The sequence below is a fragment of the Podarcis bocagei genome (genome assembly GCF_964188305.1).
Source record: "Podarcis bocagei genome assembly, chromosome: 8".
In the NCBI taxonomy this organism is placed as follows: Eukaryota; Metazoa; Chordata; class Lepidosauria; order Squamata; family Lacertidae; genus Podarcis; species Podarcis bocagei.
The window spans coordinates 64,235,544-64,257,651 of NC_138133.1; the positions used below are offsets into that span (position 1 = coordinate 64,235,544).

The 22,108-nt window shown below is 43.5% G+C and overlaps 1 protein-coding gene across 1 annotated transcript in view; it reads right to left on the minus strand.

Annotated features, from left to right (window-relative positions):
* CNGB3 (cyclic nucleotide gated channel subunit beta 3) overlaps positions 1 to 22,108 on the minus strand; it is a 65,574-nt gene that overhangs the window by 38,359 nt on the left and 5,107 nt on the right. The window contains exons 2-3 of the mRNA XM_081206078.1: positions 20,952 to 21,048; positions 8,442 to 8,553 (exon numbers count right to left, since the gene is read on the minus strand). Of these exons, the coding sequence (XP_081062204.1) occupies positions 8,442 to 8,553; positions 20,952 to 21,048 (209 nt within the window). The remainder of the gene's footprint in view (positions 1 to 8,441; positions 8,554 to 20,951; positions 21,049 to 22,108) is intronic.

A 22,108-nucleotide genomic window follows, 5' to 3' on the forward strand; every position in this document is an offset into this window, starting at 1 on the left:
CAAGGAGTGTGGTGGAGTCTCCTTCTTTGGAGGTCTTTAAGCAGAGGCTTGACAATCATATGTCAGGAGTGCTCTGATGGTGTTTCCTGCTTGGCAGGGGGTTGGACTCGATGGCCCTTGTGGTCACTTCCAACTCTATGATTCTATGATTCTATTCTATACCTACTTAGTATCCACCCCCATGGTTCTGCCCAGACGCTGAGGTCCAGCTCCGAGGGCCGTCTGGTGGTTCCCTCATTGTGAGAAGTGAGGTTACAGGGAAACAGGTAGATGGCCTTCTCGGTGGTGGCGCCCACCTTGTGGAACACCCTCCCATTAGATGTTAAGGAAATAAACAACTATCTGACTTTTAGAATCCATCTGAAAGCAGCCCTGTTTAGGGAAGTTTTTAATGTTTGAACTTTTATCGTGTTTTTAATATTCTCTGGAGCTGCCCAGAGTGACTTGGGAAACCCAGTCAGATGAGCAGGGTACAAATACTAAAATATGATGATGATGATGATGATCAATTGCTTCACACACCAGACAAAGTGGACTTTGGACTATGAAAGCATATGCCACAAATAAATTAAGTGTGATAGTCTTTAAGGTGCTACAAGACTATTGAATGGACTCTGCCAGCTTTTAGCCATAGTTCAAGTCCGCTGAATGCATGTATTCAGCCAGATATTTCTTCTGCTACAGCTAAAGATTTGTCATGGAAATTTCCTTCCTAGTTGTCTTAGTTAGGCTGTCACAACAGGTTGAGAATCCTTTAATCTTCATTATAGAGCTAAGGAATGAAAACAACTCCATGGCTAGGCAATGCATACAGTTATCCAGCTCAGGTATCCAATTAAACTCTGAATAATATTTTATTTTAATTACTAGTTTTGTGACATGAACAAGGTATGAGAAAGTGTGAAGAACATATACCCAATCAATTAAACTTTTATTTAACAGAAATCCAGAGGAGCTATGTCACATGGTTTTTCTATTAATGGATGATTAACCTTGTTCAGTCTGAAACACCTTTAATGAGCCTTTCAGGAATAATTAGTAGAGCCAGCTTATTGCTTCACATGCTTGGAAGGTCCTAATAATTCAAAGAGAGATAATGGCAGCTTCCAGACAGAAAATTTTAAACCAAATTGTAGGGTTCTGGGCTGAAAATAGTTGGTTGTTATTATAATTTCATCTGTGTCCTATGTATTTTAAAAATGTGATGACCTGAAATGGTTTTGTTTTGTTTGTTTTTTTGAAAAAGGGAAATAAAAAAGCATCCAACAACCCTGATTCCTGTAATATGAAAAACCGTGCAATACTAAAGGTTTAAAATTTTCAAGACTGCCCCCAAATTCTCTCACCTCTTCACTTGGAAATTTGGGTTGCGTGGGCAATATTAATTTTGGCTCAGATATACAGAAAATCTGTGTGGGGTGCAGAATCTGAAATCCTCTATCTCGTTAAGGGTGTAACTCCGTAAACACAATTATTATTTTTTTCCATGAAGAAATGAACATTACCAAAAAATAAAAATGTCCACCGATTGTGGAATTTAAAAGCTCTCGGGCCAAAGGCTGTGTTAATAAGAGACAGTACACAGCTGAAAAAGAGAAGTAATGAGGCATGTAAAGTTTTTATGCCTGTTCCATTTATGCTATATAATTCCTCTGTGATTGAATAAGTCAGGACATATGGTCAGCCTCTGTAGGCTGTTCAACCCCTTCCTTACTGAGGTAATAGCTGGCTATGCCATCGCTCTAGCTAATCCCGCAGGTGGATTTTTAAATTACCTCACTGTTGTGGTGACTTTCTCCCTCTCCCATCCTTTGTATACTTTGAAACAGATTCAAAAGCTATCTCCTCCTTCTACTCTGATTTCAGCATGTTTCGATAGTGGACAGCAAAGGACTAATGGCTCCCATCCCAAAATAACTTCCATTGTTCCTTATCTATGATGTATTTGCCTTTCAGCGTTGTTCGCTAAAGTAGTTAGACCACCAACTGGGCATGGTCTCCAATGACACTAGGGGCTTCTATATAACAACAACACCCCACCCATCTGACTAGGTTGCCCCAGCCACTTTGGGCAGCTACCAACATATATAAAAGCATGATAAAACATTAAACTTTTTTTAAAAGTCCCTATACAGGGCGACCTTCAGATGTCTTCTAAAGGTTGTATAGTTACTTATCTCCTTGGCTCAGGGTAGCCTCCAATGAAAACAGGGACATCCTACCATACTCTCCAACATATCTCAAATGGAAATAGGGATGTCCTAAGGAAAAGCAGGGCATTCTGGGATCAAATCAGAAACCAGGACAGCTTCTGTAAATCCAGAACTGTTCCTGGAAAAGGGGGACCCTTGGAGGGTGTGAGCAGGGTGCTGCTCAGCAACAGGCCATGTATTATGGTCTGCAGGTTGCCTGTGAGCTCCACGGTCCACACCTCTCACACCTCTCACACATATATACACCATAGCTGTCAACTTACAGATTTGAAAATAAGGGACCAGCAGCCTCAAAAATAAGGGCTCAGCAGCCAAAATAAGGGATTTTCTGAACACAGGTATGTTCAACTTCTGAGCCCCTCCGAGCCAAAGGCAGAAAACCCAGCCAAAAAAAGCCAAACGAAGCCTCAAGCAGTGGTTCCCACAGCGCAGCAACCCGGCAAAGGGGATGCAGCAAGGAAAACCACCGTCACATCTTCGCTGGGAAGCGCTGAGCAAAGGTGAGTCCCCAGGCAACGCAGCCGATTTGATCGGCACAAGGCATGCAAGCTCCACCCCCAGTCGTTCTTAGACTCCTTATTGGGTGAGCAACACAGCCAAGCAACACAGTTGGAGCCTCCCTCCTCCATGGCCGGCAGGGAGGGAGGGAGAGGAGCTGCTTCCTTTGAAACCCGGGAAATTTAAGGGACATCATCAATAAGGGACAGCAGCGGGACACAGCGCTGGGATACGGGACTTTCCCGCCAAATAAGGGACAGTTGACAGCTATGATATACACACAGGCAGCTCCTAGGGCTATGTATCATTGCTTCTCTGCTGTAATCTGCAAATGGAGTTGCCCATAAAGGGTGCTCCCAGATAAGGGTTAAGCGAGTCATTCAGATATCACAAATAGGTTGCTGCCAACAGGTTTTAGTTGCTCTGACTTAAAGGGATTTATCCTGAAGTAGGTAAATCTGGATTCAGTGTGTTTGTGTGCTAGGGGCGGGGGGAGCCTGGCATTTTACATTTGCTGAAAAAAATGTGCCGAACTGCCCATGAAATCCTGACATTTTAGAAAGATGGAAGAGCAGCAGCATGGCTGTCAACACAGGCAGAAATTGTAGCAACCCTCTGTTCTTCTAAAAAGAGAGAGGGAAAAGGTCAGACTTTCTGCAGCCTGAGAAAAGACAGAAGAAACACAGGGGAAATACAGGAGGACAATGGTTAGATGACAGCGACGTATAGATGCCCCACAGAAAGGGAATGAATGAGGCACAGTAATTCCACACAAAATGCCTGATGTGGAAGCGTCGCTAGGCAAGAAACAAAGGTCAGACTGAGCCTCACAGGTCTCTGTCTGCCTTTCCCCCCTATATTCACTGTGCAAAATCTACATGTGTAGCAAAGACAAGGAACTTATTTTAATAGGCTATTTATGTGCTTCATTGCTGGGGCGGGGAGGGTTTGTCGCTCCGTAGTGAGGACTCTGCTTTGCATGCAAACGGTCCCAAGTTCAACACCTGACATCTCCAGGTAGGGATGGGAATAACCCCTGTTTGAGAGCTGCTGCCAGTCAGTGTAGACAGCAGTGGGCTAAATGGGCCAATAGTCTGTCTTAATAATAATAATAATAATAATAATAATAATAATAATAATAATAATAATAATAATAATTTATTATTTATACCCCGCCCATCTGGCTGGGCTTCCCCAGCCACTATGGGTGGCTTCCAAAAAAATATTAAAATGCTGTAATACATCAAACATTAAAAGCTTCCCTAAACAGGGCTGCTTTCAGATGTCTTCTAAAAGTCTGGCAGTTGTTCTCTTTGACATCTGGTGGGAGGGCGTTCCACAGGGAGGGCGCCACTACCGAGAAGGCCCTCTGCTTGGTTCCCTGTAACTTGGCTTCTCGTAGTGAGGGAACTGCCAGAAGGCCCTCGGTGCTGGACCTCAGTGTCCAGGTAGAACGATGGGGGTGGAGACGCAACTTCAGATATACTGGACCGAGGCCGTTTAGGGCTTTAAAGGTCAGCACCAACACTTTGAATTGTGCTCAGAAACATACTGGGAGCCAATGTAGGTCTTTCAAGACTGGTGTTATATGGTCTCGGTGGCCGCTCCCAGTCACCAGTCTAGCTGCCGTAATACAATGCAGCTTCTCGTGTTTCCATGTTTCTACCATCCACTTACATAGCTGATCAATTGTGAGTTTCCTGTATGCATCTATACGTTTTCTGGGTGACCTCAAGACTCAGCCTCTCTCAACCTAACCTGCCTCACAGGGTTATTGGGAGGGTAAAATGGGTTCTGTGTGCCCCTCTGAACTTCTTTGAGGAAGAACAGGATATAAATGCAATAACAATAATAAGGTATAAAGATACTATAAAGGGGACATTCCAAATAAATATAGATGTCTGCAAACATCTTCCTCTATCTTCCCAACAAGGGGATTTGGGTTTACAATATTATTTATTTACAATAAAGAACCAACCACATTTCTGCTCCACAACACTTCTGTGGTCTACTTTCTGCATGCATTAAAGAGAAAACAATACTCTGAGTTGTAAATCTGAGTTCTCTGGCCGTTTCCTTTCAGATATTTACAACATACAGATAAAGTCGCAGAAGACCCATTGCACAGATGGCCACAATCAATAAGTCTACACCAATTGTCGTTAAATGAGAATGTCAGCTCTGAGTTTTGTAGCTTAACATTGGAATCTATCGATGTTTACTTGCTTGTATTGTATTTTTCTATTCCTTATGTGCTAGTATGAATTAATCTCAGGAAAAGTGAATGAATCATCAAATTAAATTATTAATAAGTGAAGGGTTTTTTCCCCTGAAGCCAGGAAACAAGCAAAATGACAGGGGTTTCCTTGCCCACCAATGATGGAATTCTACACCATGTTTACATGCATTTCACTTATTTATTTATTTTCCAAAAGCTTATACATTTGTCAGTGAACGTGCCCAATATAGGATTGTAATTCAGTCTACAGTTCAGGTTTGTGTAACCTCAGAGTAATCTTGAAAACCGTTACAATAGAGATGGTTATATTTTTCTTGATCCCCTGTTATTAAGGATTCACATTCCTGTATACGTATATAGATATGCTGCTCTTACTGTTCCTACTCTGAAGAGATTCCATATATGACACCCTCATCTCATCACACACAGGATGCCAAGGACAAAATTATTACTGTCCTACAAAGCTATTAATCGGAATAGCCATTGCACTGTTATTAAAGGAAGAAGCAGAGATGAGGAACAACATACTAATAGACTGGCGAGTCTCAAAGTGAATCCTGATTCAAATCATTAGGAAGCTGGCATTAAAGGATTTCTGCTGCTCAATCATCATTCAGTTATTCAACATCATCAGCCATTCATATATGCCCACTGCTTTTAGACATGACAGTTAGATGTGGCCAGACAAACGGGGGCTATGCTTGTCTACCATTGCTAATATCAATCACAATGTATTTTGTATATTTAAACATGAGAAAGTACTGAGATGGAAAGCCCCCCAAAATGGGTAATTTCTCTTGCTAATGGACTGTGAGGAATATTCTGGGGTGAGCACCCTGTCTGTCAGAAGCTAAGTGAGTCATTTGACAGGATAACAAATTGGCTTCTCCATCCAGAGGTGATACGCTAGAAAATGAGAAAAGAGCAAATCTCTCCATAATGGACCTTCTGGAAAGCGATGCATTATGAATGGCGAGCAAGGAACCAAAACACATTTGGGTAGCTGTTGGATTTGTGGCAGGAGGAGCAGCAGCAACAGCATCTGAGGCCTGGAGACCGGACTTTTCAAATCACCCAGCCATCCGCTCTCAAACTTCCATTCATTTGCCAGTGACTTAAAAACCCCCAACACTGTGTATTCTTGCTTACTGACAGCCACCTTGGAGGCCAGCTATCATGTCAGGCAAAGAGGTGGGATATAAATGAAGCAACTCCCTGGTCCAAGCCCATCTTTTATAACTAAGCCTAGGTACATATAACAGGCATAGAGTACAACCAGGGCTCCCCCCCCCCCCCGCAGCCAGAACTCACAGAATCATAGAGTTGGAAGGGACCCAAGGGTCATCTAGTCCAACCCCCTGCAATGCAGGAATCTCAGCTGATTCAGACATGACAGATGGACATCTGTTTAAATACCTCCATGGAAGGAGAGTCCACCACCTCTCATGGGAGTCTGTTCCACGGCCAAACAGCTCTTACTGTCAGAAAGTTTCCCCCCCCCAAATGTTTAGTCGGAATCTCCTTTCTTGTAACTTGAAGCCACTGCTTTGAGTTCTACCCTCCAGAGCAGGAAAAAACAAGCATACTCCTTCTTCCATGTGACAGCCTGTGCTGGGCCTGGGGGTAACCCTTGAAACACGGTCCAGGACTGGTCCAGAATCCGGAGGTTCCGCTAGGAGTCAGTCTAACAGGGCCAAGGAAGGATATGAGGCAGGAAACCAGGCAAGGACAGGTACAGGATCTGGCATACAGCAATGTTGCTCCCGCAACCTGGGGCAGGGTCCGTCAGGCTTTTATCTTTGTCGGGGTAATGGCCGGTCCTGATCCCCCGGCAACTCACCTCCCTGTTTCACCCGAAGGTGAGCACTTCTCCTGCAAGTACTCAGGTCTCTCCTTCTCTCAGACCTTAGTCTCTGCAGCTTGGGAGACGTTGGTGGGTTACTAGACCCAGAGGCCGCCTCAGCCTCCCCTGACCCAACCGGTAGTGGAGCAGCTGTAAGTAATGGCCCAGCTGAAGGCAACAAGGTAACCCTTGCATCTGGAGCCAGGGCAGGCTCAGGCCCCTGACTCGGCCCAGCTGGTGTTTGTTGCAAGGGAACCTGTGCAGACTGGGACTCTTCAGGATCAAGCCCCAGACTTGGTTCAGATGATGCCTGAGGCATCATCCGGTGCAGACTGAGACTCCCCTGGTTCCAAGTCTGAGCCCGAGTCCCAGGCCATTGCACAGCCTTTAAGATATTTGAAGGTGGCTATCATGTCTCCTCTTTTCCAGGCTAAACATACCCAGCTCCTTCTAGCACTCCTTGTAAGACTTAGTTTCCAGGCCCTTGATCATCTTGGTCACCCTTCTCTGCACACATTCCAGCTGCTCAACATCCATCTTAAATTGTGGTGCCCAGAATTGGACACAGTATTCCAGAACTCAGTTATGGCTCCTCTCAGGTAGACACCATTATAAGAGAATAGGGGAGAATCCTGCTAGATCAGTCTAAACATTCATCTATTCCATCATTCTGTTTTCACAGTGGCCACTCAGATGCCTATGGGAAACCCACAAGAAGGACCTAGGCAGAATAGTATTCTCCCTCCCCTTCCTCTCTTGGTTTCCCATTTGTCTGTCTTAAGATTGCAAGTCACCTTGGGTTAGAAACCTGCCCTCTACATTCTTTGTAAAAGCTGGATACAACCCCATAAATATTACAGAAAGGCACTTTTACTGGACAAAGAATGTTGTAGGTCAGGGATGGGGAACCTGTGGCTCACTGGATGTTGTTGGACTCCCATCATTCTCACCATGACCAATGGGCAGGGATGATGGGAATTGTTGTCCCAAAACATCTGGAGGGCCACAGGTTCCCCATCCCTGCTGTAGATGGAAATGACTGTGCTTACTGCTTATGACATCTTCATTGCACTGCCCAAGATGAACCAATGAATCTGGTGAAAAACTAGTCGTGGGTTGTGTATTTTGTCTCTGTTTCTGTGACTGTACAGATATATTATAAACTTCTCAATGTAGAATGCCCACCATGTGGCACAGGTTGATCACATGGCAAGACAAAGACCTAATGGTAGTGCTGGGCTTGCAAAGGACCCAACCAGTCCCCTAGTTTTTGCAAAGCAGAACGGGTTTCACTGCTCCGGCAATGCATTCACTGGGAAACAAGAAGAGCAAAAGCAGCAAGACCCTCATTTCTGCAAGAATTAATCACATAGTTCATGGACAACCTCTTTCTCAAATGACTAAACCAACAGTGATCTTGTGACACTTCCTTTTTTTAATGGCACGCTCCCACAAAAATAAGTATAGGGTTAAAATATATCCATTATCTCCAGAACTTTTAGCACCTGTTGTCATTTCTTTTGGGAATTAGTTCTAGTGAATCCTTGTTTGTGAAGCTGCATGGCCTGAGCCTCACATCTTTGCATATTGTTAGTGCCAGTGATTTATTATGAATGACAACTACCAGTTTCTTAGGATTGTTACTCACATGGCTGTCTCTTCTTTCTCCTTGACCAGCTGTGCCTCTTCCTGTTGTGTTGCCTCAGCAGGCTTGTCAGCTGGAGGGGGGTCAGGTTCTTTTTCTGGAGGCCCTGCTGCATCTAAAACCAGATGGTTGATAATTACCGTTAAGGCATTTATTACAGAAAGCTGATGTCAGAAAAGCTTATGGTGGTTGTTGGCACACAGGTTGAAGCAAGGCCAGAAATTGAGTACCAGGCAGGTGAAACAAAGTAGGTACTCCAACAAGGGAATGATAGGAAAGTGATAGGAAATATCATAGCTGGGACTGTACAGGTACTGAGGAATCAAAGGAGGTACATCAGAGAGGAGCTGGATGCTAGCAGACCTGTTCCAGGTCAGGCCCTTGGAACAAGACTGTCAGATTGGAAAGTGGCAGAGATCCAGTAAAAAAAGGGGGAATGTAGCATTCCATTACTGATCGCGGTACACCTGATGGTAGATTCTATCTGTTTTCCAGAAATACAATTTATAGATGTAGTGAAGTACCTGCAATTTGCTCTTTGTGAAAGCACAATGAGTGTAGAGGTTTTGAGCTTATATCTTAGCATTTTATTAAGCTAGGCTAGAATGCTAATACAGTGATACCTCTGGTTGCAGACGGGATCCGTTCTGGAGGTCCGGTCGGATCCCGAGGTTTCCGCAACCTGAGGACCACTTCTGCGCATGTGCGCATGGTGAAACCCGGTAAAATACTTCCAGGTTTGCTGTGTGCGCATCCCGAAGTTTACATAACCAGAGGGTTACGTAAATGGAGGTTTGACTGTAGAGGGCAGTGGTCTGTTGGAAGGAACCCTCTATTTGAAAGACAACCAAATCCCAAGCCAGGTTTAAAGATAATGAGTGGCCAGAAGGTGGAGAGCAAGCAAGATAGTGAGCAGGGGCCTAAAAGTTGGCTTCAGATTGAGAAGGCCACCTAATCACAATCTGTTAAGGGTGCTGAGAATGGCAGCTCTGGGGGATAACTTCAGTTCCTAGGATTCTTCAGAAGAAGTAATGTACTTTAAATGTGTGGTGCATAAGCAGCTATGGTCACTCAGTGAAGCTGATGACTGACTAGGAATTTGACCTTGGCTATATTTGGTCCTAATTAAACATTCTAGCTACTTCGATTACAGGCATAACTGGAAAACCAATAGGATGTGGCCCGTCAACTGCATCAACTCTTATTTTTATTAAAAACTTGGACTCATTCTGATGTATTTATTATTCACTTTATTTTTTTCCTAAGAAAATGAAATGGCATTTCTCCAAGAAACCTGGTGTTGGGCTAGTTCTGGAACTTTTGAATTTTCAAATAGTTTTAGTTTAAAAGATTGGAGAGATAAGATTGGAAATCGTGGGCTCAAAGAGCCTGGAGAGGTCCCCCCCCCCCACTTTTCAAATGAATGTTCATAGGAGATGGTGAAATTGAGAATATCACCCACAGGTATATCATGACTTAGTCATACTGACAGAGTGACGTTTATAAGATATGATTATTGTCACACTAATAATTGCTGTTGCATTTCATTGCTTTTCTTGGATTTGTGTTTCCACAAAAAGCATGTAGAGCAGCCTTAAACAAAACAGTTGTTAATATAGGTATGAAATGCAAATTTGAGGGTGTGTGTAAATGAGTCATGGAGAAAGTGTCCTTTAAGATGACATTTAGCTATCTTGAGATGATTAATTTCTATAATTAATTTTCATTCGTATTTTAACTTTAATCTTAAAAATATATATGGTATGAAACCATCGTCATTATGATATCATTGTGATACTTTGCCTAAAGCTGACATAGTCTTAATAAGTGCCATGAGTTTGTCACTGTTAGTTAAAAAGCCTTGATGACCATTGCTATTATTCACACCTAAAGAATTTGGTTGCCAAGTCAAAATAGTTGTTTGAAACAAAAAACACTTGGGGGAAAAACTTAGTCCATGCTGTATGTCCATAAGTAACAAGTCAATATTAGTCTACAACCTTGAATTCCAGTGATTGAATGATATCTAAAGGAGTATATGACAGGCTTCTCAGCACTTCCCACAATTATTCGCAATGCAGCCTGAGAAACCCCTCCTCAAACTCAAGGAAACTGTCAGAACCACATAATCCAATGCACCCTTTGCTCGGAAGGAAGTCCCATTAACTTCTTAATCATTTCTGGAAAAATGGGTGGAGGATTACAGCTTAAGAGGCGCTTGGATGCTAGTCAAGGTCACTATGTGTGTGCCAGTTTGGGTACAATATGCTTTGTTTGTGGCAAAGTTCTTAGAATAATTCCTATGGGCTCCTATGAAGGTGTGTGGTACAGTGAGTAGTGTGCCAGATTTTGAGGTGGAAAATGGTCCATGTATGAAGCTCTTCTTTGCCAAGTCTATTATGTCACAGCCTAGCCTGCTTCATAGGTAGGTTGTGAAGCAAAAAATGTTCCTTGGGTCCCTTGGAAAAAAGACAGGATATAACTGTAGCAATATATTTTTTAAAAAAAATAAATAAATCTAGAAGGTATAGTAATTTGTTCATATATCTCAAAATTACACATACTTCTGTTTAGGAATTCAAGCCATCTGAAACTACCAAACTTCTACATTTTACTAATCAGTTCTAATGTTAATTGCTGACATTAACACTGATGAAATGTATTAAGGAATATTTTATTGTGTTCTTTCCTCTCACAGCAAATGAAGAAAATGGTGATTAAATCAGATTGAATTGTCTTTAGAAGAATCTTGAGTATTATGGAAACAATGGAGAGAATCAGCTAAGTGTATACAGTGCAAAGTATCAATATATTAAGTATGCACCTAGTGTTATTTGAAGCAGGGAGCATACCCTCCAACGTTTCTCCAATGAAAATAAGGACATCCCATTCCATAATGATAATTTTATACCCCACATATCCTACTAGGTTGCCCAGTAAACATTTTTTAAAACTTCCCTATACAGGATAGCTCACTGGTCGGATAACTCCATACCCTCCAACATTTCTCCAATGAGAAAAGGGACATCCTAAGGAAAAGTGGAACATTCTAGGATCAAATCAGAAACCGGGACGGCTTCTCTAAATCAGGGATGTCCCTGGAAAATAGGGACACTTGGAGGGCCTGAAGGATCTGTCATCCTTGAAAAATCACACACATATTTCCAGTTGCTGCTTGTTAACTATAGTAATTGAATGCACTCAAATTGTAAATGCTTCTATGCACTGCGATGTCTTTAAAGTTGATTGGTTGGTAACTGAATTATAGAGTGCTCTAGTAGTGCTCATGTGATTGGCTAACATTGGTCACCAGATATGTCTAGTGAAGGAGAGACTCCATTTTATGTGAAGCAAGATGACTGTGTTTTAGAATCCACTGTGAACACTGCTAAGTTGAATAGAGTGTTGGAGTGCTTCTTCTCTGCTTGAAAGAAATAGAGCAAAGCTGCAGGAGAAGGTAAAAGTGGAAATCTCTCATTGGAGCTGTAAGGCATGGCCTGACTGAGATACAGAAGGCTGAGCTGTGGAAAGAGAGGAAAATACAGTTGTTTGGAAGCTAGAAGAAAAGACTGTGAACCTGTGCTTGGAGAAGCATGTGACTGCAAATATTATGCTCCTCATTTCTGGTTTATTAAGTCTGACTTCACAGCCATTGCTCTTATGGGAGAAGGAGGAGACAAGGAGCTACCTATTACTATGAGAATGATGTCTTCTACGCTTTCTGCTTTCCTTTGGTCTCTTTGGCTGTGTGTGGAGGATGATAGAATACAAATGCAGCTCTCATAGGTGCTGGAAGCAGGAGAGGATGCAGGATCCATCCTTTTCTCCTTCCATCTGCCACTGTTTGGATTGTAATCTAATATTCCCTTTCATGGGTTAGAAAGACCAAAGAAGATTTATGGACAGCAGGGGAAATCACATATACATATAGAGCAGAATTTCCATGTCAACAATTAGAAATGAGGATTAGCTTCCCACATTTTAGCCTTTCGAAGCTAAAGAAGATTTATCAAGAAGCAAGTTTATCAAATCAAGTCGAGCTCTGACTAATCTTTAATGACAATGTATATGTTTCTCTGAGACCAGAAGTCTGCATAGTGGCTGGTTGAAAGAATGGAGAGTAAGTGATGAGTGTCCAGGACAAGGTGGTGAGGAATTAAAGTTGATACTCAAAGGACTCTTTTCATTGACTGACATTGCTCTCTGAGCTGTAACGCTGAAATACTCGCTCTGCTGAGCATTCATTAGACTATCTGCCATCTCTAAAATCCTTCAACTTCCATATTTTTTGAGACTTCTTTGCTTCAGTCCTCTCTCTCTCTCTCCCTCACCCCCCCCCCAACCAAGCTGGGTGGAAACCACTTTGCCACAGTCAAAGTCACAGTAGTATCTTTGAATTTTACAACCATGTGGTAGCAATGTAAATTATGTTGACTTTTCTCTTCGTACCCTGAGAAGCAGATTTCACAGTAGATTTTTTTTTCTTTTTCTTCCAGGAATATGTTGCAGGTTTTGTCTTGTTCTAGATGCTTACAGGTCTCTAAGTGACCCTGTGCACATAGGGTTGCCATATGTCTTCTTTTTCCAGGACATGTCCTCTTTTTTTCATGGGTAGAGTCATCATAGAGACCCATAGTTAAAAGTAAAGGTAAAGGTAAAGGGACCCTTGACCATTAGGTCCAGTCGTGGCCGACTCTGGGGTTGTGGCACTCATCTCGCTTTATTGGCCAAGGGAGCCGGTGTACAGCTTCCAGGTCATGTGGCCAGCATGACTAAGCCACTTCTGGCGAACCAGAGCAGTGCACAGAAACACCGTTTACCTTCCCACCGGAGCGGTACCTATTTATCTATTTGCACTTTGATGTGCTTTCGAACTGCTAGGTTGGCAGGAGCAGGGACCGAGCAACGGGAGCTCACCCCGTTGCGGGGATTCGAACCGCCGAACTTCTGATCGGCAAGTCCTTGGCTCTGTGGTTTAACCCACAGTGCCACCCGTGTCCCATATAGTTAAAAGTAGAAGTCGGCAAATGTGTCCTCTTTTTTGCTCTTTAAAATATGGCAACCCTAATATCGCAGGGGCTTGGAACAGATGACCCTTGGTGTCCCTTCCAACTCTACAATTCTATAGTTCTATGACATTTTGGTACATACTTGCACCTATAGGCTTCTGTGCAGACTGTGGTCTGGGCTCTCTTGTCTCCCTTAACCACCCAATCCGCACTGACGGCTTTTATGCTTGTTTGGTGTGTTCATGGTTATGGTGGTGAAACAAAAATGGCTGCCTGATAGTGGTCCATATTGACTATTCACAGTCTGGATCCAATATAGATGTATATAAGCTGCATCCAATTTATGTATATAGGTATGTACAGCTGGACCAGATCAACTGTGAACTGCTACAAACAATTGTGAGCCAATTTTGAGGCATTTGTTTGGGGTGCCAAATATAACACACAGTGCATCTGATAGGTAAGTAAAACCACATACTGTATATATTTTTCTTTTGTAAGCTCTTTGGAGCAGGGTCCTGCCTTTTAATAATAATTAATAGCTCAAATGCACAAATCACCAGTGAAAATAAAAACGAACTGGTGAATTTGACGCTGACAAACACTTTAAAGACCTAAATGTAGGAGAACACAAGGAGAAAACTACAGCAATACAGGATTGGACCAGGTGTTCCTGAAGTAGGTGCCAGCAGCCAGGTAATAATTTGCACTTGCCTTTAGATTCCCATCTGTTCCTATAAGCATTTCCCAATATGCCTTGAATCACAAACCAGGGGAGGCGGTAGTAGTGGGTAGTTGCAGCATATGCTTCTCATAGATCTCTGCCGCATTTTTAGAACACATGCAGATTGGTGTGTTTAAAATATTGGAACTCTACCACATAGGGATTGTTGCCAGCAATTCTCTTATTCTGGTTATCCCAATTCTTGATCGTTTGCTTTCTGCTTAACTCTGAATTTCTATTTTCTCTTGAGCTGAGTAGGCTAGGTTCCTGCCATGAGGCTCATAACTCTCTGACAAGTAATTACGTAATTGGTAGAAACATAGGCTAAGTGCATCTAAATAATCAGTACAGACAAGTGCTAAGCGCCAGATTTCTATTCTCTTGACTGTTCGTTCCCCAAATTTCTCAACTGTCTTCTTTCCTGACAGCTGTCCTGGACTGAAATAAATGCTGGAATCAACAAGAGTTTTCAACTGACTGCACTAGTACGACTGCACACTCTATAAAACATTTACTGCTGTGTGTCTCAGACTTTATAAAATTATAATCTTCTGCTAAACTTATTAGCTCTTCTGTGTTACCCACTTCTAACCTAGAACACATACAGGTATATTTACTTCATGGCTATTGTCTTGACCCATGGTTACGTTCATCACTAAGGGCAGATGATTACCCAACAGGGTGGAAATCAGCAGGCCTAGGGTCCCATAACAGCAGGTAAGGCAAGGCAGGGAGAGGTCAGGACCTTGGACAGGGACCAAGAAACTAGTCTGGGATCACAGCATCCCTCCAGTTGAGGCAGAAAATTATTTCATCAGTATGTCTGAGCAACTGGCAGAACTTCATGGTCTGATCTAGGTGATCAGGTTAGTGGCTTCACCCACAAAGCACTTCATCTGGTGGGTCAAAGGCGGGATATCAAATCCAAACTCTTCTTCTTCTTCCAAGTAGTGGTGTTTTAAGCTGTTGGGGCTGCCTTGGAGGAAAACTCCTCAGGACCTTCTTGATTCCCCAAGGTGTTGGTGGTCCAGTTACTGGAATGTGGTGGCAGAGGTATCTTCAGGGGGTTCAGCAGATGAGATGTAGGTGCCAGCAGACTAGGGAGTGGCTCTGTCTCCTCCTTGGGGCTGCTATTGTAGGATGACTCTCCATGTGAGGATTCCTGGTCTAGGACTATGACAGCTAATCATCATCATCATCATCTTTATTGTGGTCCAACAACCCATAACATGGATTCAGAATAAAATACAGATTCATACAGACAACACGCCCATGGAAGGGAGACCAAAGCATTAATTGTTTAGTCATGGGTATGTTGATCTTTGATTCGTATGACTACTGAAATAAACTTTGCCACGGCCACTCTGATATCATTGGACTTGTCATCCAGAAGATATTTGGTATAGCCGGCCCGGCCGATTTGCCAATAGTGGTTCAATCAATAGTTCCCTAGCTTGATCATATTGTCTGCAATGCAATAAAATAAACCTCATGCAGTTGACGTCCTGAGAGCATACACAGATCCTAATTTGATATGGGATACCTCTCAGTCTGCTATTTAACACTTCTGATGGGAATACATTTAATCTGGCTTTGGTGAAAAGATGCCTGTATGTTGGTACAGACAAATTTCTAAGATATGCAGGTGTCTGAAAATCAAACCCATAGTGAATTCCTACTGCTAATGGGCCACAGATAACATGAGATTGAGATCGGAGATCGCTATGTGATATGTCCCAGAGTCTTTGTCTCAGAGATTCAAGGGTGGTATCATAGCCCAGATGGTATAGGAGAGAAGGTGGTATACCAATCAAAGTGACTTTTCTAATCATAGTTTTCCTCCATGAGTTGGTAAACTCCTCATTGTTGCAGGACTGCAATACCTCAAGAATCACCTCTCTCCATATGAACCAATCTAGACCCTGTGATCGTAATCAGAGGCCCTTCTTTGTGTGCTTCTCCACAAGAGGCCAAGAGGGTGGCAACACAGGCCTTTACTTGTCTGGTAAAGGTACCAGGTGAAAACATTTCTCTGTAACCAGGTGTCTGGCTGATTAACATTCTATGGGCTTTTAAATTGTGTTTGTGGAAGGGGGTTACTGGTTTATTTTTGTTTTATTATGTATTTTGGGTTCTAATTTGTACTTCTATATTGCGAACTGCCCTGTGATCTTCAGATGAAGGACAGTATACAAATTTTATTTATTACTTTTATTTACTACTACTGCTGCTTTTCAGCACCAGACTGAATCCCCTAAGACACTGATGATGAAATTTCATTTGTTTCAAGTACTCAAGTCATGTATTTAATGGAAAAAATGAGATTGCTCATTAGTCCCTTTTGTGTACAAAATTGTGCTCTGTATATCAAATTGCCTATGCATCCCCACTGATTGTAAAGTGATAAGAAAACATATCAGAGAAAACATGCATTGCATAAGAACACTTTTCATAACTATTTCCTCCTCCTTTTTATAAAAGACACCTACAAAATTAAATCAGCTTTCAAAAAAGCAAAGGAAGCTTGCTTTTGGATATTTATCATTTTATTGGCAAGATGTGATGCAGTGCTTCTGAAGAGGGACACAGCATCCAGGATACATTATGCAATTGATCATCCATTGCCACAGTTAGTTAATTTCAGATTCTGTCTCATAATTGATTATTCATACAAGGAATAATTGATTGCTTATACAAGCATTTTATTTACAAGAGAACTGTAGCAAAATGAATGGCTCAAATAGTTTTATGAAAGTTTCCTGAGGGAAAAGGGACTAATACAATGCGTCTAGTGTCACATGTCACTAAAGCAATGAGCAACCATGCAGAGTTTCTTTTAAGTCATGGTACTGTTGGGAATTCCAGTCCCGGACACTTTTGACTGCAGGTAGACAGCAAACATAAAATCATATAATAGCTTCAAGGCTGGCCTGCGTGTAATAAAAAGAAATGTTTGTTTGGAGTGCGGCTGCTTCCCAAAGCTCATATGCACTGTGTAAGGAGTCCAATATTTAAATGAATACCATTCAGTAATATTAAGATCTATTGGAATTCAGCTTTGGGTCTACTCCAGTTTTTTAAAAACCTATATTGGAGTGCACTGCTGCACTATTGGTTTCATAGGACCCCAGAGGGAATGAAACTTCTGCCACTAAAGAATTGTTAAGGTCAAGAGTGAACTGAAATTTAATGGGTGTAATTATAAAGTGTCCTTAGCAGGCAGTTAAATTGGATGAGGCTGTGCCTTGGGCCCCTGAAATTGGCCCGGTAATTAGGCATTTTTGTAAGTCATCACTGGGCAGACTTCAAACTTTTAGAATCTATTGCTACTACTATTGCTATTACTAGAACCCCAAAATTCATCAGCTGGAGCTGAAAACTCACACTTAGAATTAGAGAATTTGTTTTGAATACCAGTACTGAATGGAGCTCACAGTCCTTCCACACAAAAATCCACTTCTGGTTACTCCCGAACTTCCTTCATTTCAGCAGCATAATCTCGGGTGGCAGGGGGCTGCCATTTTGCTATTGTTAAACAAGTGGGAGTCAAAATTCCTTGGTGATATCCTGCAGATCACTCAGAAGTCTACCAGTAGATCTACCTTCTCTGTGTTCCTGGTGTAAGGTATGTTGAAGCTTGAAGCAAGGACCTTAGTCTCAAGTGTGCTGTTTCATGTGGACTGCCACAGAGATGCCATAGCACCACTTGCCCAAAGGGAGCTTATTTGCATCTCCAGAGTTCCAGGGTAGCTGCCTGTCTCAATGAGAGTCCAAAGTTATGGGGGGGGGGGGTTGATGAGCCTAGGTAAAGGTACCCCTGACCATTAGGTTCAGTTGTGGACAACTATGGGGTTGTGAGCTCATCTTGCTCTATAATCTGAGGGAGCCGGCATTTGTCCACTGACAGTTTCCAGGTCATGTGGCCAGCATGACTAAGCCGTTTCTGGTGAGCAGTGCACGGAAATGCTGTTTACCTTCCTGCTGGAGCAGTACCTATTTATCTATTTACACTTGATGTGCTTTTGAACTGCTAGGTGGGCAGGAGCTGGGACCGAACAATGGGAGCTCACCCTGTCACGGGCATTCAAACTGCCAACCTTCTGATCGGCAAGCCCTAGGCTCTGTGGTTTAGACCACAGCGCAACCCACGTCCCTCTTGATGAGCCTAGAAGGCTGCAAATTTGGACTCAACCAATGGTTAATGATTCCGCTTGATGGTTGGTTACTCTCTGATCCTTCCTTTGGGTTAACCACCTGTTCCTAGGCTGCCAACAAACCAGAATAATAAAAAAAAAGCCCGGTCTGTTCCTATAGCCTTTAAAGCAGTGCTCTAAACTTGAGCCAAAAGGTGAATCTATCAATGACTGTTTGCCATGATGGCTGAGTTCTGCCTCCACTGTTAGAAGTTGCTTGGAACTGCAGGTGTGCCGAGTGCTGTTGTGCTCAGGTTCTGCTTTCAGGCATCTCAGAGGTATCCATTTGGCCACCATGAAAACAGGATGCAGGACTACCGTATTTTTCGTCCCATAGGACGCACCTAGTTTTTTGGGGGGCGGGAAATAAAGGAAATTTTTCCCCTTTATTTCCCCGCCAAAAGCAGGTCGGGGAAACTGAACCAGGTCGAGGAACAGCGGGATGGCGGCGCTGCGCCTCCCTGCTGTCTCCCGAGCTTGTGGGGCTGGCCGGTGTCTGCCCGGTGCGAGGGGTGCCCTGCTTCAGGGTGCCCCACCCGCCGGGCGGCAGGCTGCTATCCGCAGCATGGGGAGCCCTGCGGGGAACTCCTGCAGGGCTCCCCACGCTGCGGATGTCTGTCCGGCGCGCGGGGCGCTCTGCTTCTGCGGGGCGCTCTGCAACTGTGTCAGTGGTTCACTCTAGGACCCTGAACCATTATGATGGCCAGGACAAAATTTATGTGGTGGGGGAATCCATAAAAAACAGCAGAGGTGGATTTAGGGCAGCACAACCAGTTCTGCCACACTGTCCGCCAAACCTAGGGGGTGCCACTGGTTGTTGCAGCTGTGATGTAGTGAGTTGAGCAGAATGGAAGGCGAGAGGTGGGCGGGGGGAAACAAATTTTGGTCTCACACAGGGTACCACTGAAATTTGAAAGACCAAAGTCTACCCCTGGAAATATAGACAGGCTGCCATAGTGCTCAAAGTAATGCTGGGTAGTCCAGTCCATGTTTTATGTGTGTACTAGTTGTACTGTACTGGAGTACTTCCAGTCCAGGTCTTACACAGAGCTTTAAAAATCAGGCTTGGAGGTAGATTTCTGGTGGGCTTTTCTCATGCCTAATGATGGTTTGGATTTGTTCTGAATAAAGCATTTTGGGCACCATCCTTGGGGCTCAACACTTTGAGCAAAAAGTATCCTGGAGCAGGCAGTAGCAATGCACCCAGAAAGGTTTTCATGCCACACATTGAATAAGGCAGTAAACAAGGAAGGAAGAAAAAGTTTGTGTTATGCCCACCAAAAGCATTATCTTTTAGAAGCTGAATAAAAGCTGAAGTGGAACAACCCAGACACTTTACAGCCTCATCTGGTGTTTACAGCCTCATCTGGTGTTTGTGTGGATGAGGCCAGATCAATGACAGAATTGCAGAATTGCTTTTAATGTCAGCCAAATAGTTTTTGCAGGGCAACTTCCGAATGCTTATGAATGTAAAAAGGTAATGAATGACACCTTGCTATTGCTCAATACATTATATAGTTTGTTTTAGATAGATGGATTACCGTATTTTTCACTCTATAACACACACATTTTTTCTCCTAAAAAGTAAGGGGAAATGTCTGTGCATGTTATTGAGCGAATGTGTGGTCCCTGGAGCCGACTGGCCCGAGTGCAGAGGCAAAAATCAGGCAAAACTCAGATCACACGTCACGGAGGAGGGAAGGCTGCAGAGGGGAGGCTGCTGCTTTCCTGCATTCTGCCTCAGGGTCTTACTGCCCACCCTCTTCTGTTTTCGGTTGCTGTGTTTGCTGAAACGCAACAAAGAACAGGGAAATCCCCTGCCCTCCTGGCAAGCAGAGGGGAAAGGAAAGGATCACGTCCTTCCTTCTAATTCCTTCCTAGTCACACTGCACGCAGGCTCCAGCCCACCCGGCTCAGGTTCCATCGGCTAGGAGCGCAGACGACAGCCACCTCCTCCTCCTCTCTGTGCTCCGGTGCTGCTGCTGCTGCGTCCAGCATTCTAGGGACTCGTAGGCAGCCGGAAAACATGCAGGTGGGAGAGGGGGGGGGGCTGGCTTGGGTGGGTGGGTGGGGGGAAACTTTTGCCTTCCTTTCCTCCCTCCCGTTAAACCCCTCTCCTGCATTGTTAGCCAGCTGCTTCTCCACACACCCCTCTAGTGCTCCTTGTCCCTTCTGTGTTTTTCCTTTCCTCTCCACTTAAAACGTGGTTACAAAGCACAGATCCACATGGATCCTCAGGATCTTTGCATTGGGTCACCCCAAATTCACCATCAGATCACATAGCATGTCCATGGCTACAGCCTGCACCAAAAAAATCACGCACCCACTGTTGCCTGGGGCCACAATGGTGCAAAAACGTGGTTACATAGCACAGATCCACATGGATTCTCAGGATTTTTGCACTGGGCTACCCCAAACTCACCATCAAATCACATGTCTGTGGCCACAGCATGAAGCACAAAAATGATACCTCCACTGTTTCATTCATAATTTCTTTTTCTTGTTTTCCTCCTCTAAAAACTATGTGCGTGTTATGGTCAGGTGCGTGTTATAGAGTGAAAAATACGGTAGATTAGATATTACTGACCTTGTTGCTTTGGGTCTGGCTCTGCAGTGTTTTCTGTCTCTTTTTTCACAGCATCATTTGTGTTTTTACTTTCTTCTTTTACCTTCTTATCTTCCTCCTTTAGGGAGAGCAGAAGAAATACTTAAAGTGTGTATACAGTCTGCAACATGTTTCTTGCATTTAGGTACAGAGAGACATACTTTTGCTGTACCCTCGGTTACTAGAAAGTATGTAAAGATGCTGCTTCTAAGTTGTTAATTACTTCTTTGTTGTTTATTCAAGGATACAATGCTGAAGCACACTCAGAATTTCTGATTGTAGTGGCAACCTGTTCTGGTTCAAATAGAGGTGACTCACTTAAATGGCCTTGCAAGTTTTCCAGGAAATGAAAATGAAAATTATCGCTTGCACCATTTGCAGACCTTAATTTCTGGAAAGTGATACATCAGTGTTCAAGCGTGCCTGGAGATCACACCTTAGGACCTGAAAGCCCATCTTCTTACTCCCAGATGTGTTGGAACCAGTCACTAAGAACCTAAGAAAAGCCTTCCTGGAACAGATCAAAGGTTCATCTACTGTGGCTTAACCTGGGTGGAAGGAGAACTACCAAGGCCTGGAAGGCAGATTTAAGAATCAGATTTAAATATTCATAGAAGCCAGCTCTAGGGAAGGAGACAGAGCTCAGCAGCAGAGCACACTCTTTTCCTGCAGAAGTCTTAAATTTAATCTGTAGCACGTCCAGTTAAAAGGACCAGCTAGCTGGTGATGTGAAAGGCTTCTGCCTAAAACCCTGGAGAGCCACTGCCAGTCAGAGGAATAGATAATCTGGGGCTGGAGGGGCAAAAGGTCTGACCTGTGAAAAATGTAGCCTCTATCTTCCTAGAGAGTAATGGCTAAGTGAAATATGGAACTCAAGAAAGGACCCCAGAGTGCAATGCTATCAGAGACTGCTATCTCGGTCCACAACTCTGGAATTTGAAACAGTGATAGACGAGGCTTCACTCCTATTGTTGGCATCCACCTGTCTTCAGAGACAATGGAGTATAATGCCTCTGGGGGTAAAATCAAACTGCTGGATAAGCACTCTGTGATTCTTGAACATTGGACCCACTACTGGTCTCATCTGCTTAATCTGCCAGTGCCAGTCTTCACATGCAGGTCCCTAACTGACCAAGGGT